At 43.3% G+C, this 14,660-nt stretch overlaps 1 protein-coding gene across 1 annotated transcript in view; it reads left to right on the top strand.

Moving 5' to 3' along the window:
* The first annotated feature begins 1,381 nt into the window (after positions 1-1,381).
* The window catches only part of KIF26B (kinesin family member 26B), a 282,629-nt gene continuing 269,350 nt past the window's right edge, over positions 1,382-14,660 (top strand). The window contains exons 1-2 of the mRNA XM_042818809.1: positions 1,382-1,444; positions 1,535-1,936. Coding sequence (XP_042674743.1) covers positions 1,382-1,444; positions 1,535-1,936 — 465 coding nt within the window. The remainder of the gene's footprint in view (positions 1,445-1,534; positions 1,937-14,660) is intronic.

Genomic DNA, 14,660 nt, shown 5'->3' on the forward strand with positions numbered 1-14,660 from the left:
GCGCGGGGCAGAGCGGTGCGCGGCGGGAGCCTTTGTGTGCCAGGTGTTTGGGCACGTAGGTGGGTGCACAGGGAGCAGCTGATGCAGCCCGGCTACCTGGCGTCGGCCGAAATGAAAGCTTTCTGGTCAGGAATGGCTGCTCTGCTATCGGAGCAACAGCCTGGTGAAGTTAAAGCACAGCACAGCATCGCGCTGCCGGCAGGAATGTCTCAGTGGTCCAAGACTGCTCTGGGTCCCCGTGGCCCACACAGCCCCGACACAGTGGGGGTACAATGAGATAACGAGGGGAGAGCGGGAAGGTTGATGCAACCCCTGTCCGTGCTGCCCTCCTAGCTGCATCCTCCTCGCCTTTGCAGTTTAGCTGTATCGGGGGAGCTGGCACCCAGCTCCTTACTGCAGCCTTTTCTGAGGACGTCGCCAACTTGATTTGAGGAGGATTTGTCAGGAATGAGCGTGCTATCTGCAGGGCTAGATATCAGAAAGGAGCTGTAACCAGGTGCGCGTAAGCCACAGCTGGAAAGCAAAAATCGCGGTTAGAACGGAAAGATCAACGGGAAAACAAGTCTGCGGGTTGTTATTGTTAAGAGATCAATTTACTATGCCCTTGATTGCAAACTTAAATTAATACACGTACAATTACATGCGGAGAAGAGACGCTTGTGACGATCGGAGACGCAGCTCGCTTTCCTCTCCCGATTAGGACCCTTGTGAAGTCATGTCCATTAAAGCCCTCAACGGAGGCAACTAACCAATAACTGCGGTGGAAGCAACAAGGTTTCCCCCAGCCCCGCCTGCCAGCTTCGAGAAAAAGGGGAAAATCGGCGGTGTCAATCAGGAGCACCGCAAAACAGCGGGGCCCTCCCCGCAGCCGGCGCGGCCCCGGGAGCGGGCAGAGCCCCGCGCCGACGGGAGACGGGGGGCCGCGGGGCCGCCAGGCGCGGCCGGGCGGGAGGATATTGGCTGAGAGGGCGCGGAGGCTCCTCCCAGAGCCCGACCGCCGAGATTTTGGGAGGATTTCTTGTAACTCACTTCCAAACCTGACTGAGGGAAACAAGTTGCCGTCGTAGCGGAGGTTACGGCGCGCGTGCACCTCCCCGCAGCCGCCACGGATGCTTCGCTCGCGGAGGAGGGCTGCTGCCGGAGGGAGCGCTCCCGCTCTGGATGTGGCTGTTTCTGTGAAAGCATCGGCTGGAAGGGACCGGGCGGGAAGACAATGAGGGAAAGCCGGCCGGCCGAGCGCTCCGCTCCCCGGCATTCTCCCGAGGACTGACGGCGTTCGGCGCTGAGTGTTGAGGCGGCCGGCAGCGCCCAGCGCGGGGGCTCGCCGGGACCGACGGTTCCCTTCGGCTGCTGACCGTGGGAGCCCACCCGCGGAGCCACCATGAATTCGGTGGCCGGGAGCAAGGACAGGGTCGCGGTCACGGCGCGGAGCAGAAAATACGGGGTGAGTGCGTGCGATAGGAGCGGGGGGCGCTCGGGTTGCGGGGCGTCCCGGTGCGGGCTGCCCTGACCGCTGCTCCTTCTCCCGCTGCAGGTGACCGAGCCCTGCTCGCCCACCAAGCCCGCCGCGCCCTTCTCCCCCGAGAGCTGGTACCGCAAGGCTTACGAGGAGTCCCGCGCCGGGAGTCGCCCGGTCCCTGAGGGAGCCGGCTCGGCGCTCGGCTCCTCCGGCACCCCGTCCCCCGGCTCCGGCACCTCCTCGCCGGGCTCCTTCACGGGCTCCCCTGGGCCAGCCTCGCCCGGCATCGGCACCAGCTCCCCAGGCTCTCTGGGCGGCTCGCCGGGCTTCGGCACCGGCTCGCCGGGTTCCGGTAGCGGCGGCGGCTCCTCACCGGGCTCCGACCGCGGCGTCTGGTGCGAGCACTGCAACGCCCGCCTGGCGGAGCTGAAGAGGCAGGCGCTGAAGCTGCTCATCCCCGGGCCCGTCAGCAGCAAGGTGAGCCGGGGGCCGCGCCGGGGGTCGGGGCGCGCCGTGTGCTGCAGCCGCGCCGGCTTGGGGCGGCTTTGGCTGGTACTCGCCTTTGCCAGTGTCTCCGCTGACGTTTTTAGGGTTGGTTTGTGCTGGTTCATTCTTGGTATTGTTTTTCTTTCTTATTTCTTCCTCTTGCTTCTATTTCTGGAGGGCTGCTCGGCTTCCGGGATGTCTGTGACAGCACCTTCAGCTTGCTCCTTGCCTCCCTCTTTCCTTATGGCTGTGGTGGCTTTGCGTTGTGATTTCCCTTGTTCTTGTTTTTGAGCCCGATGAAGAGCAGGAAAGGGTGGCAATGCCACACGGGAGTCGGTGGTCCCATCCCCTTTTGCTCTCTTTGATCCTACAGCATGACTTTACAAAATGGCCCGAGATTCGGCAGCCAACTTTAGCCATCAGGTACTGCGATCTCATGTCTGTGCCTTGTGTTTCCATAGAGAGGCCAAGCGTGGCAGAGATCCTTCCGCACTTCCAAGATGAGACACTGAAATGCAGCATGAGCCTGAAGGTTACACAGGAGGCTGTGACAGACCTTTGCATTGAATCCAGGGTGTTGTTAGACATCAGGACAACTTGGTGGTGGTGTTCTCTTACAAAGAAGCGCTAGATTTCCTTTTTATCGAAGTAGATCTTAAAAAAACAAAAACAAAACAAAACAAAACAAAAAACCCAAAAAACTCTGAGCTGTTGTTGAATAATCCAAACATGTAAGCACTTCTGAAATCTGGCGTTGGAGCTAAGTGATCACTAGTAGAGGCTGGAAGGACCAGGTTCTCACCAGAGGCCAAAAACTAGCATACTCTGGAATTCCCTGCTTTTATTTTGTTTTGCATGTTTTTTTTTCTTTTTCTTTTTTTTTTTTTTTTCTTTCTTGTTTGATTTGCATGTAAAGATTAAGACTAAGGGCCCTCCAAGAGTCCCCAGCAGCCCTTGGCTGACCCCTTGCTACCAAAATAGAGAGCAGTGAGCTCCTCCATAGCAACCTGGTGAGTGTTGTATTGTGAATTGGTCTACAGCTCCCACAATGTAACACAATGCAATTTCGTTTGCCCTGTTGGTTCAGGTACTATCAAACGATAATATTTACTCTTCCACTTCAAAGAGTTCATTAGCAGTTACTGATAAGGAGGCATCGTGGAAAAGAGCCGACTGCTCAGAAAAGGTCCCTGCTATTGCTGTTGTGTTGTGCTCTCCATTATTTATTTGTGTGCAATTTGCCAGGGAATTGGTGCCATCTTGAACAAAAGGTAGGTTCTCAAGGGCTGGCTTAACTGAATTATTCATGAAAAGGAAAAGGCGGAACCACAACAGTTAGTATGGTTTAATTGGTTGTTAACACACAATTGGTTCTCTGGAAAGCAGCTCTGTACCAAAATCTTAAAAAATTTCAAGCTGTGTGATTTGGCTGTTCTTACCAGCTGTGAATATAGATGATAAATTATGGGTTCAGATGTGAGAACCACCAGAATAACAGATTGGAGATGTAAGTCTTGCAAGACACTTTTGCAGTGATAAAGATTTGTGAAGTGTTCTCTTAGTGATAGTCATGGCCTGTCTTAGCCTTCCAGAGATGTTCCCCTCCTGTTCCTGTTGTTAAACGTTCTCAGAGTTGCTCAGAGTTTAGCTGATGGTATTTTCCTGGCCAATCTTCATTCACAACAGTACTAATCCATTTTCAGCCTCCCTTACCTTATGCTTTTTCCTTTTCTGACACCTCCTTTCTAAACCTTCCAGTTCTGTAGGCTTGCTAGTTACAAAACTGTTGCTATCTGATGTGTAGATGTAAAGTTAGGGGGAGGAGAGAGGCACAAGTAAGGAGATCTTTGAGGGTTGCAGAGACCCTCTCCCTTGCTCACTATACTTAACAGTTCTTACAGGTTCAATCCTGTTCTGGTTCTCCAGTCTTTCTTATGCAGCTCCCTTCTGATTGCTACCTGGCTGTGTCTATTTGCAGAAACATTCCTTTCTGTCTTTACAACTCTTATGAACTTTTTGGGCTTGTGAATTCTGCCTTCAGCAAACACAGCTCAAGACAGCGAGGCTTTAGTTTAGGGAACGTAGGATACAAATATTGTGGCTAGGATCGTTGACTTTTTAGGACCATACATTCAAATTTGTTGTTGCTGGCCTGCGCTTGGGAGCCTTAACCGTATCTGAGGTGACAGTGGGATGTTGGTGAGGGCTCTGCCAGCTCAGCCAGGGCTTGTGCACTGCCTATGTGGGTGCCAACAGTAACACACAGGCGTTCCTCTCTGAGGGTGGAGGATATAAAGCCTCTTATAGGAGTGGAAATGGTCATGTATCTTGGGAAAAAATTATTTCTGTTTGGCTTAAGGCTGGCATTTTCTTCAGGACGCAGCAAAGTATGTTCTTGATTTCTGCTGCAGAAATAGGTTTTAGGAGTGGGTTTGATCCAGCCATTGAGTGGAGTGTAAAAGGAAACTGGTCCTATTCCGGAGTCAGGCTGTTCCCTCCAAACTTGCAAAGCATTTTACAGCTCAAGACTGTGGTGTCCAGCATTATTATCGATTCCGTGTGTCCATCTTTATTATTCCTAATGGAATATTTAACATCAGTCATCTTCTAGTCTGCCAGATCTAGCTGACTTGTATGGCAATTCTTGATGTTGTTGAAGACAGCCTAGAGTCATTAGCATAATAAATATCGTCAGTGGCACCTGTTTCACATTTACATTGTATTTAGAATGGCACATAATTTTGGGAACAGTGTATTGCAGAACAAGCAGAATATGAGGGCATCTGAGTTTGTCATAGCAAACATTGGAGTATGCAGTAAGTTTATCTGAATGTGAACTTAGGTTGATGCTTTCTACAGTGTGTTATCGTTTAAAGGTTTGTATACATGTCTGCAAAGTGCAACAGTACACTTCAGTGCTGCGTAAACAGACCATGCTTTATGCATGAAGCTATGTACTGAAGCTTTTCATTTCATATGGAAAAACAGCTCTTAACCTGTAGCAAACTGCTGCTGAGTAGCTCATTGTTAGTGCCCAGGTGTGGAGCTTTTCAGTTTTAAATAGAAGCATTTTCTCCCAATACAACAGCAGAATGAAAACATTGGCGTGTTGTTGGTGTTTTTTTTTTTTTTTTTTTTTTTGATAAGAATATGGGAGATTGGCAAAAAGATGAGGAATATATGATTATAGCTGTGCTTCTTTATTTTAACTGTTTAAAATGCAGCATTCCTTAACAAAGGGAAAAAAAAAAAAGCTGGAAACACAAAGGGGGAAAAAAGGTGGAATCTTGTTCCTTTTTCCTCTTCTGTGATACAATTGTGCCCAACTGATGTGCAGCAATCATCTGCATACAAGGGCTTGTATTATGGGCTTCACAAGATTTAATTCTCGAATGAAGTGCGCCTGTGGTGAGTGACAGACACAAGAAGCTGTTGTAGATGCACACTGCAGTTGGTAACTGAAAGAGCCTTAGAAAGTTTGATGACCATTGAGTCTTTTTGTTACAAATTTTTGTATGGTAATAAAAGCTGTCTTAAATTGCTATCTTAAGCTTTTTCTCAAGCTATATTTTCAGAAGAGCGTCCCTCAAAGTTTTAGCATGGAAACTAATGGCATCACACTCTATGCTTATTAGAATTTGAGCAAAAAATTGTTTGCCTTGAATTCAAACTTGTGATATCTTCTTTCTTCATTGGAACACTGACCTTGTGGCTCCAACAAAGAAGTGATCGTAAGTGTGATCAAAAAATAGTTATGTCTATGCATATCAAATTATATCATGTGTAACCAATCAATTGAATACTAAGAATGAGCAGTCCCAAACTGGTGATTATGCTTTGTTAGTGTAAGATTGAAAAAAAAAAATCACAGATGCAGCCTTTAAAGCAAGAGGTAATTTGGTTGTGTAGATGTGAATATCTGCTTTGGTGTGCTGTGATGGGTTCCAAAAGTAAGGATACTAACGTAAGTGCTAGGTTGATGTTGTTAGGTGATGTATTCTGGACCCTCTCCTGGCTAAAAAGCCTATGCTTTGGAGTATTAGGAGTGGCTGAACTCTGGTTTAGCAGTCTGGCTGTGAATGGGGGAGAAATTTTGTTGAGGGATGCAGGTTGGTCCTTTTTTCCCCACAGTTTACTGAAACTCTATCTCATGTTTTCTTGAATGCGTGCTGTTGAATTAGTCTTTTCTGTTTAAGGGCTGTTTGGTAGTCAAAGGTTTGACCAATAATTATTAGTAATGAAGAAAGCCCTGAAGCTGGCCTAATTACTAATGGTTCTTGCTAGCTCATAGCTGCTTCAGAAGCAATCTCAGTAGACTGGACAGTAATGCACCCTTCCTCAAAGCTGAGCAAGTGGCAGAATAACGGAATTTCAGTTCTGTTCAGGCCTTTCATTTGTGAACAAGCACAGCTAGGCTGTATGATGACTTAATTCACTGTGCAAAAATCTCAGGCACCTAATCATTTCATCCCAACTCATTGCAATGCAGATAGGATTATTGCATTAGAAATGTGATTTTAAATGGCCCGAGGCAGTAATTTGTCAGCATTTGGAAGGATTAACTCCATTAACGTTTAGGCAACAACAACCATTCTTTTGTGTTACATCACAGGTCACAGTACCAATCATTTAGCATAACTCATCTGTGAATCTTTTTTTGCTATTGAATGTTTGCTGGTAAGTTGGGAAAACATAGGCTACTTTGTTTGCCCTGGAATTACAGCTGCTTAAGGAGGTCCAGAGGAGACAAAGAGGTATACGAATCACCTCTGAGAAATGAATGTAAACTCTTCTAGAAGCAGCTGGAGGTCACCTGTCTTACTGTCAGTGTCTGAAATGATGTAAATGTTTCTTTGCAAATGTCTTAAAGGTGAAGATGCTGTATGTTAAAGACTGTTTTCTAGGGAACTGTTAGCTCTGCAGCTTTCTTTTTGGGCTTTTACAGAGTGCTTTTGAATTTAGGAATAGACTCACGATTGTATCTAGTGAAATGAGACTTTAGTGTTTTTCCTATCAGGAAAGAAAATACTTTCAAGAGATCACAGACTGAGCTATTAGGACAGAAAAAAAAAATCAAATTTTTCCTCAAGTAAATATGTAAAGAGGTGCAAAATTTTGGCCAGATGGTTCTTTCTCCACTTGTCTGTACATATAAAAACATTACATTAACCAATAGTCAGTACTTAGTGTGTAGTGGGCCTTTTAATGGCACGTATTAAAGTTCCTTTGAGGTGCTTTACACATGCTAATAAAGCTGTGCTGATATCTAAAATCATCTTTCATTTGTAGGTAGTTCTATATCCCCGGAAGTGTAAGTTGTAGCATTGGTAGCAATCTTGTCCAGTGAGCTTAGTATTTTTTGTGTATAGCTTTGGAAGGGAAGGGGAAGGTGGTAAGACCATTCTGAATTCCCCAGACAGCATTAGAGAAGGTGTCACGTGTTACTGGTACAGCCACTGGCATTTAACAGGGGATTCATGCTGATGCCAGCAGATCAGTGGAAAGCTGTAATGCTGTTTATATAGGGTTGAAAGACATCTGCAGTTTTGCTGCATCAGCAGTACATAGGCTTTGACATCATTCCACTGGGGTGCTTCCAAGCACTGAACTTGCAGCCTGCCTCTGCAATAAACTTGACTATCATGATCTATGTAATGATGTAGTAGGAGCTGCAGCATCTTGTGATGTGTGGTCTGCATGTCAAAAGTGTGAGGGATGTTCTGACTTAAAATACCAGCTTATATCTCAGTGAAACGTCATGCTGTAGCTTGGGAGGTATGTTAGTGCTATATGTTAGTGAAGTGTTGGAAATACAAGCACGTGGGCTTCCCCTCTGCAGCTGGATGAGTAATTCCTGGTCTATGTCACTTGTTGCTGAAGCTGCAATTCAGGAGCCTATCCCTAACTGTAGAAAAGCAGTTTACAAGTTTACTTTATATTAAGCAAGCTGTAGTGTGCAACTATGACCTGTAAGCAGAATGATAAACCCAAGCATGAGAAGTTTGAAAAGTGTCTTCTAAAATCTTTCCTATTACTGGTCCAGACTTTGGTTGCACTGTGACACCGATTGAAGCCCCAACCATTAATTAAGGCATTAATAAAGCTCTTCTAGAAAGCAGTGACATGGCAGTAACTGCAAACTGTCTGCTGTGGTCACATGCTGAAAAGCTTCTTTTCTTCGAAAGCTTTAGCTTACAGCTTTGAAAGAGATGACAGTTTCATTTAGCAGTTTCTTAACAAGAGCTTGCTTGTTGTAGCAACATGAAGTTTTAGATGATCGTACTACAGCTGCAACCTAATTTATGGGTTTGTAGGACTCAAATGCTCAGTGGCTCTTTGCCTGGTTTCATTTTCAATGGCATTCTATGCAACCTTTCTACGTTAAAGCAGGGTTTAAGAAATAAGTGAATATAATTAGTCCAAGAACTGTTTTTAGATTTCCTGTTTTATAATATCTTATGTCTGATTACATATTTCAGGTATTGGTTGTACCAAGAAGGTAATGTCTTCAACCAGAATATGTTATGCTTATGTTTATTTCCTCCCTCTTCCCTTTTTAGCTGATACCACAGTATAGTTTAGCGATGCTTTGAGGGCAATTTTTTAGGTTTCCAAGTAAAAGCACAAACCCATGATGTTTTCATGAAGTTGACTGGACTGTTCTGAGCTTCAGATGGTGGCTTTTTAGAAGATCATCCGAGAAATGTTGAATATTGTAAACTATCTTTTAAAAGTATGAGCTCTGAGTACTTACTTGCTTAAGAGCAAAGAAGCTGATGGGGGGGGAGGGAGGAGGTGGAGAGAAGAACATCTGAACCTCATATTTTGGCTCCTATGAAATTGGCACTAGTGAGTGGATTCTATCTTTGCTGAAATCAACAAGATTGCATTTAGGCTGCAGCTCTGCCTACTGCATACTTTATCAGGAAATATTTGCATGCCCTTAAAGTAGCAGTGAAATGATGCTCAGGCTGAGCAGGGCCAAGAGGTCCTGGCCCCACGTGGGCTTCCTAACATGCTTTGTTTTTCCTCTCCACATGCTGGTCACAAGTTAGCCACCCCTGCAGATCTCCTCTGTGAATACATGGTGGTCGCTCCCTGTCTTGGTTCTTATCAAAATGGTAGAGAATTCAAACATCTTCAATAGTGCTACTTTCTCAACTCAGATCCTTTCTATCGAAAGGTCAGGGAATGCTGTTATTACAGCAGGTGAGAGGAGGCCGTGGTCTCTGAGAAGGGTAGTGATGAGAGCAGCACTTAACTTCAGCTGTAATAATTACAGAATACAGGAGTATTTTGTCTTTACAGAAGAGAAATGTGATGCTACCTATGTAAAGGCATCAGTTATAAGAAAATGGTGCATTCATTTGCACTTTGGATGTAAGTTAAACTTACTGGTTTTCCTGTGTACTAAATACAATATAGTAAGGCTAAGAGCTACGTGTTGTTCCAACGTTACTGAGATTCTTAAATTCTGTTTCCATATTGGACCTGCTGTTCTGTTCAATGGTTTATTTTGCATTTCTTTAGTTATCAAATATTTGACATTTTCTGAAAGGGAAGAAAAACAGATTTTGATCTGAGAACCCTTCAGGCTGTTTCTTCTCAGCATTCCCTTGAAGCGGTATTCAGTAGTATTCTTTGTAGAAGGGAAAGAAAATGCAAAGGAAGTTTGAGAGACCTGAGGGAGTTAATAGGGTCTTAAACTGATCTTGGTTTACAATTCATGAGAAAAACAGAAGACAACTCTCTTTTAAGAAGGAATTGGACGCTTCAGGATTTACTTATGAGAATCCAGAATTGGTAGAATACTTCTATATTGCATATTTAAACTTGTAATGCTCTCCTCCAACAAAGAAGGTTTGAGTCTCCTCACTTTGCTGCCCTGCAAGTTGATAATTTTACTTAAAGACCATACAGCGTATGTTTTATTAGGGGCTAATGAGCGATCTTTGTCGATGGATTTGGTGTTTCAGAAGGGGCATCAAATGCCTTTTTTAAAATTATTTTTTTTTCTAGTAAAATAAAACACCAAACCAGATCAAAAATACTAACCTGCTGTGAGAGTGGCTCTGGAGAACATCTTAAATGGTGGTGTGTATCAGAGGAACTATGTCCTTTGGAGATAGGTAGTGCTGGGCACAGATGACTGATGTGAAGCAATTGAGATCTAGTATCTGTAGGAAAATCTTTAGTTGGGGATAGAATTACTTAAACATTTAATTTTCAAAATAACTTCAGGTGGAATTAGCTTTGTATACATTTGCCATTTACAAATGTTTCAACCTGTTCTATTAATAACACACTGTAGTTTGTATTTTGCCATGCCCCCCAGATCATGAGTACTTTGACACAACCATTTATTTGTTCTAGAGTATTAACAACAGCTTCCTTATGCCATGGACTTACACAGGAAGAAAATTATGCTCATATGAATGCCAGGGGAGAAGAAAATGAAAGGAGATTTTGACATCCACCACAGTAAATATTCTTTTTCTGAAGAAAAAAAGTGAAAATTTGGCATTTTGAGTGTTCAGCTTTGTTCATAATTATCTGAGCATATCTCCCCAATAATGGAATTTATTTTCCCAAAGTTGTTTCATTCCCTCTCTCTCCCTCAACCTCACGGTTAACTGAAGATAAATAAGGATTCAGGAATAGAGCTCTTCTATTTCTGTGGGCCCCTGTGTGGTTCTGTTGGGAAGTGCTTATTTCTTTGATCACCACAGGTGTACTTTGAGATGAAAAAGAGGTTCCTGCAGTGCTGAAGAGAATGATTGTTCTGCAGACCTTTGCTAAAAGTGGGGCGGAACTTGGCCTTTGCCTCTTTCTGTCCTGGCTCCTGAAGAATCACTTGGGCAAAATTCTGTCTTACTAAAGGCAAATTCAGACTTTATTACATTGGACTTCTTTGGACTGTGGGCTTTTGCCTCCTAGCCAGCATTTGTATGCTATTATTTCGATTGGACAGTTTTATTTTTCTGTGCCTCATAGCTAAATGAACTTCTGACCTGCTAAGTGCCAAATGCTGAAAGAATTATCCTCTGACTCCATCTACCTGATGGATTCCAGCAGAAAGCCCAGTGGGCAATAAGGCTGTCTTGGCTTTAAGCAGGCTCTGATCAGCAAGAAGAGAAGTCATTACTCTTCATTTCTCTATTAGCTTCACTGCTCATTTAATAGTGCTGGCCAAAGAAAAACATTAATATCCTATTCAGCAGCCAAATGCACCAAACTGGGAGTTGTGACTTGTGTGTTTTCCTCTTTTCTAATGGGTATCATTAAAATTTAACAAGTCACCTTAATCATGTTGGTATTCCCAGTGTTAATATTGCTGAAATTGCTGGCAGCATTCCCACAGGAAGAGTTAAGAGTTTGCTGGGGCTGGTACCTTGCGTTTGCTGCTTGGGGGGGAGGTGTTGAAACTGGAAAAGCCCTGATGCTGTAAAGGCACAATGAAGTCTTTGGTGACAAGGGATGTTTGCAATACATATATGTATTCTTTCCTATTCTCTCCCTAGTAGTCCTAAAGCTGTCATTTCAGTTCATATACATTAGATTTCTAATAGAAATTCTTGACAGTAAGCCTGCACACACGTGAATCTAGCAGGAAGGCATACAAGTGTGCTGGTGTGCTAGTTGGTGCAAGTGTCAGATTTAAGAGATTGTTAGACTGTAGATGGCTTTTGCTGGAGGTCGAGAAGGCTAACAAAGTGGGAGATGCAATTAAAATGGTATTTGTTAGAAAGGAATAGCTAGCTGTCTGGGCAGGCTGAACCTGGGGAAATGATGGGTAGCTGGAAGGCCATTACTGATGGCTTTGTAAGCAGTTTTGCAGCATGGGTGGTAAACCTAAATCCAGAGCTGCTCTTTTAGCATGCTTAATAAGACTGCCTATTTTTTCCTGAGTCAAATCCGTTTTGAATAATGGATTTGACAAATTGTGTGGATTTTGGTTTAGGTTTTGAGGTTGGAGAAAAGTTTTAGGTGAGAAAAAAAGAGAGGAAGCTGGCTTAAGGGAGGTTTTGAATATGTTTTCCCACAGCCATGAAAACAAGACTGGCTTTTTGAGAAGTCATTGATTGGTATTCCTACAAAGAATTTGGCTGATGTGGAATAAGATATATGATGGGACAAGTAGCTTATTAAAAATGCCTTTTCATTTTAAATGAGGAGTTGGTATTTGATTCTCATAAATTTCTGGTAAGAGTTATGACATTGGTATTCTGAAAAAGTCTTCAGAATTTCCTTGCCCAGTGCAATCATTTTTTGTTGTTAGAACTATCAGTCACATCCCTTATCTGTCCTTTTCCTGCCTGGAGTATTGTTGGGTTTTTGGCTTTAATGTGAATAACTTTAAAAGCTCCAAAGGGTAAAGATAAGCACTTGCAGCAAATGGTGCAAAATATTTTGGCATCCTAAAGGAATTCTGATGTTGTTTCCATTTGGGTGTTTTGTATGGTTTTTCTTCTAGTCATGGTAGTTGCAGAATGAAAGCTTATAACTCTTGATGATGGAAATGCATGGCAAACACAGGTACCGCAGGACAGAAATAGCAGATGGTGGCCTCTCATGATTGTTCTGGATACTTTACAGCCTGAAACAGTTAATTACCCAACAGAGAAAGCAGAAGGGAAAACTGAAACAGACTAAAGGAATAGCAACCACACACCAACAGGCCTGATAATGGTGGTGGGTACAAGAAAAACCAGCAACTGCTCACGTGGGCCACGGCCTGGCTTTTGAAGCTGTGGAATTTGTTCCTCCGGTGTGAGGAGTAAACTGAGGTGAGAATAGGAAAGGCATGCTGCAAGAAGTGCAGGATTTTGAGAGGAAGCCAGATTATGAAGACGGTGGGAAACAAACTGTACTTTGGAAGGGACAGGCAGCAAAGGAGCAGTGTTTCCACGGGAAAGTTTCCCACTGAGGAAATGAGAAGTAATGGATGACAAACACAGATACTTTAAAAAGCTGAGCTCGTCACCAGGGTACTTTCCAGGTGTCTTTTAAAGCTTTACAGAAGAACTGCATATAAAGGTTTTGTTTTCTTTATCACTTTTCCTCTTATTCTTTGAGCTACTAAACAGTTCAGGAGTCAGCAAGCAGCTGGAGAAACTGAGAGCAATTTGAGGGAGCTGCCTTTGGTTTAATGCACTTCAGTATTTTAATTCTGAACTGGCTTCTTCAAAGGTTAAGATCCTGGTGCATCCTGTGATCTAAAGATATAACTGGATTTTCTTCCATCTAATTCACCTGTTTCTCTTCTGCTTTCCAATCTCAAAGTCCCATGCATTCCATACTCTCAGTATGAGACTTGCTATAAAGTAGAGACTTGACCCATTGCATTAACAGCTTTGCCCAACTTAACAAATAACTGGTATGTCTTACTGCATCAGTATTAGGATAGGACGTTCCAGGATGTCGTTAGGAATTCAGTTCTTTCTCCTTTCCTTTTAACACTCTCTAAAGGAAAGGTTTGACTTTCACATTAATTTGAATTCTTAAGGTATTGAGTTCACAAATTTTATAGTAATATTATAGCAGACACTCTAAGGGCATGCTATTAAATAGTAATAGTTCCAAATACTTTAGAAGCAGAATATAAAAGACTTAAGGTGTGAAAGGAGGATTGAAGAAAGGGAGTGTGTTATTCTTGAGGACTGAGTGCACTGTCAGGGATGGCTCTAAATGAAGCGTTTTGCAGATCGGAGTGCTTTAAATTGCTCGTTTTCTTTGTCACTCCTAGTTAGTTACTTAGTTCTTTCTAGGCAGGCCTGCCTCTGTCTTGCCTGTTTAATATTCCACTTAAGTATAATAAGAGATGAAATATCCAAGGTGCCTGTATCCTCCAGGAGTCAACTCTACTGATGTATGTGAATACTTATGTTAGCTGTTTATAAGCAATGAACTAAACATGGATATAAAGAGGAGGGGGAGAAGGAGAGGAACTGTTGTGACTTCTCCTAATTTGCTATTCGTTTTATCAGCAAAGGAAATAAATTCTTTCCTGTTTCCACTACAAATGCACACACACTGGATAATAGGAATCGTTTCAATGAGCACACAGTGGTAAGGCCCAGATAAGGATTATTTTGGTGCCTGAAATATCAGGGACCAGAGCGTGCTATTTGGGAAGCTTGTGTGGAATCATGCTGCTGAGGAAGCAGTGTATAGTAATGTGCATGGGTGACACTGATAAATGGTTCCTCTAAGCAAGCATCTGCAGCAAATTGCCAGACTGAGACTTCCCAGCATACCCTGAACCTCTGTATGAATGAAATCTCTGTTGTGCCATTACTTACCCACCTCCATGTGAAATGAGAGGATAGGATTCATTACTTCAGTGCAGTTTTCATGCAATTCTGCTCTCTTTATGCACACGTGTAAGTTTGTATATATTCTTTTTTCTGCTGCATTTTTGGCGATGATGGCTGCAGAACTTCCAATATCCTTCTGCTGACAAGCTGTGCAGCTCTTAAAAATAGGTAACAAAATTACTTTCAGAGTAAAGTACAGGTATTTTATTTCTAGAAGCTAAAAAGAACTTCTACATATTCTTTGACCAAACACATGCATAATTAAGGCAAGTAACAAGGATGATTTATTTTTATTGTGATTTTGGTAGAGTGTGTGGTGGCTGGGGGAGAAAGAGGGAAGTTGGATTATTATTATTATTATTATTATTATTATTATTATTATTATTATTATTATTATT

This window comes from Centrocercus urophasianus, unplaced genomic scaffold, assembly GCF_019232065.1.
Source record: "Centrocercus urophasianus isolate 14NV4802_14NV808 unplaced genomic scaffold, USGS_Curo_1.0 seq_10, whole genome shotgun sequence".
Taxonomy (NCBI): Eukaryota; Metazoa; Chordata; class Aves; order Galliformes; family Phasianidae; genus Centrocercus; species Centrocercus urophasianus.